A 2,286-nucleotide genomic window follows, 5' to 3' on the forward strand; every position below is an offset into this window, starting at 1 on the left:
ATTTACTCAGCGCTAAAAAGGGGGGGGGGCTCTAGTATAGAAAGGTAAGGGTAAGGGATCGCCGCGCGTAGCGAAAGGCTACCATTTACGATTGAAGACACGTCCGGCGACGTTGCAGGGCGCGCGGGTGGACTAGGACGGAACACGCGCGTGCGAGAGAGACAGACACATGGGAGGAAATCCAGAGGGAGGGAGAGGGGAGGTGACCACTGCAGCAGTGGCAGCGGAGTCTCTCGCGAGGTTTTATTGAGAGCGAAACGTGAAGCATTAACAGGCCAGACGAACCGAGCGGACAACGAGAGAGACAGAGATATATATACGGCGACGAGGGTGAGTGAGAGAGGCTGCGATATCTTGATGGCGCGGAAGGCAACCTCATAAAGTGAATCGCAAATAAAGTTTGGCCGTGCGAACGCATGGGCGCGCCGCTGTCGGGTCAGACTTGAGTTGAATGAGAACGAGACGGAGGAGGGAGCGGCCGGAACGAGGCACAAATATAGGTACACGAGCGACAAGCGCGGGGATTGGAAAACATAAAAACTTTGATGGACGCGCAGATGCAATTTCAAGCACCGGTTAGGGGGGTTGGAAGGGGTGGGGGCCGCGCCGCGGGGGAGGCGAAACAGAGGGTGCGTTACAGCGCGCTCCGAGTAATGAGTGGGGATGCAATGAATGGATGGCGCTGTCAACGGCTCACCGAGCAGCATTCAGTACGAACGACACGAACGACACTCACCCGTGTGTGTTCTTTGGTGCGCCTTGAGGTGTGAGCTCTTGGTGTAGATCTTTTTGCAGCCGGGGAAGGTGCACTTGTGGATGCGGCGCTTGGCCGACTCGGCGTGGTGCGCGCCGCGTATCCGGCCCGGCGGCGAGCTCTCGCCCGACGCGTGGATGTGGTGGTACTGGTGGTGGTGGTTGTGGTAGGTGGTGATGAGCCGCGCCGACACGCCCAGGTGCGAGGTGAGGTGGCGGCGCGCGGGCGGGTGCACCCTGAGGAGACCCTCCCGCTTCACCGAGGTGGACGACGTGCTGCCCGTGCTGCTGTCGCTGTGGTGGCCCTGGCCAGACTCGGGGCTCGACGGCGGCGTGAGCGTAATGCCCTGGCCGCCCGCCCGCGCCGTCCTCGCCACGAGCCTCAGCTCCAGCTGGTCGTCGTACATCATGTCGTCGTCGAAGTCGTCCTCGTCGTCTACATCATCGTCGTCGTCCACGTCGTCTTCATCGTCGTCATCCTCGTCCTCGTCGTCCACCTCCTCGCCGTCGTCCATCTCCTCGTCTTCGTCGTCGTCATCCTCGACGTCCTCGATGCTGAGCTCCTCCTCTTCCAACTCCTCCTTGGGCTCCTTTTTCACCACCCGGACCTGTGCGAGCAAAAGTGGCGAGTCAGACACACCCACAGCTCCTGTACGGTGCACCGGCACCACAAGACAAAACTGGGACAGGGACCCACCTGACACGAGACGGCGCTCTCCCAGCCCGTCGAGGCCGAGCTGATGGTATCCAGGTGCAGGGTGTTGACGCCCAGGATGGACCACGTCGTCCCGGTGTCCTCGTTGTGCTTCTCCTTCTTCACCTGGTGGTGCTTGGGCTCGTCCTTGAGCCACTTCTCCATCTCGTAGCACGTCTGAAACAGAGAAAAAGACGGCGCCGTTAGAACTCGCAAACGGTGTAGGGTGGAGTGGGGAGGCCAGACACCCCGACCGGGTTCATAAGCCCTAGTGGCTTGAAAAATGGGCGGCGAGCAGCTCATTGCAGTCGGCTCACACGAGCACTCCCGCCTGCTCCCGCCCCTCCCCCGCGCATCCAGTGGCACATCGCGACGTGCGGCTCGAGGAGCGGAGAGAAGAGGGGAAAAACAAGCCAATGATTGATTACTCTTTTTCCACAAGCCTTTGAGGGGAAAGGGGCGGTCGGTGGCCGTCGGGCTCAGTGCGACTGGATCCGTCAATGTGAGTAGGAGGCCGGCGGGCGGCGGCAGTGGCCTCAGCTCGGGACCCCCCAGCCACAGAATGCCGACGGACCTGGTCCTGCTGGCCCAGTTCTATCCCCCCACCAGTCCGGCTAGCCGGGCGCGACAGGACAGTCACTATTAATCACGATGGAGGTATTGCTGTTTTTGTGTTTATCTGGCGGGAAGCATGCCGGCGCCAGGCAGACTCCCTTTCCCCCGTCTCTTTCTCCTTCTCTCTCTAATCGCAATGATGGCTAACTATCGCGGGACTCTTTCGTCCCCCAGGACCGTCCTGCCGCTCATACGAAATGAAGGAAGTGGAGCAGCAGCAGCAG

General features: G+C 60.8%; 1 protein-coding gene across 1 annotated transcript; it reads right to left on the minus strand.

Annotated features, from left to right (window-relative positions):
* Positions 1-736: 736 nt before the first annotated feature.
* LOC113206986 (Krueppel-like factor luna) lies at positions 737-1,624 on the minus strand (the record flags this gene model as incomplete). Its single annotated transcript, XM_052277148.1, is given in 2 exon segments — positions 737-1,361; positions 1,451-1,624. Coding segments are annotated over 2 exon segments (799 nt in total), but the record flags the coding sequence as incomplete, so codon positions are not given.
* Between the last annotated feature and the right edge of the window lie 662 nt (positions 1,625-2,286).

The sequence above is a fragment of the Frankliniella occidentalis genome, unplaced genomic scaffold, assembly GCF_000697945.3.
Source record: "Frankliniella occidentalis isolate FOCC.00 unplaced genomic scaffold, Focc_3.1 Scaffold5900, whole genome shotgun sequence".
In the NCBI taxonomy this organism is placed as follows: Eukaryota; Metazoa; Arthropoda; class Insecta; order Thysanoptera; family Thripidae; genus Frankliniella; species Frankliniella occidentalis.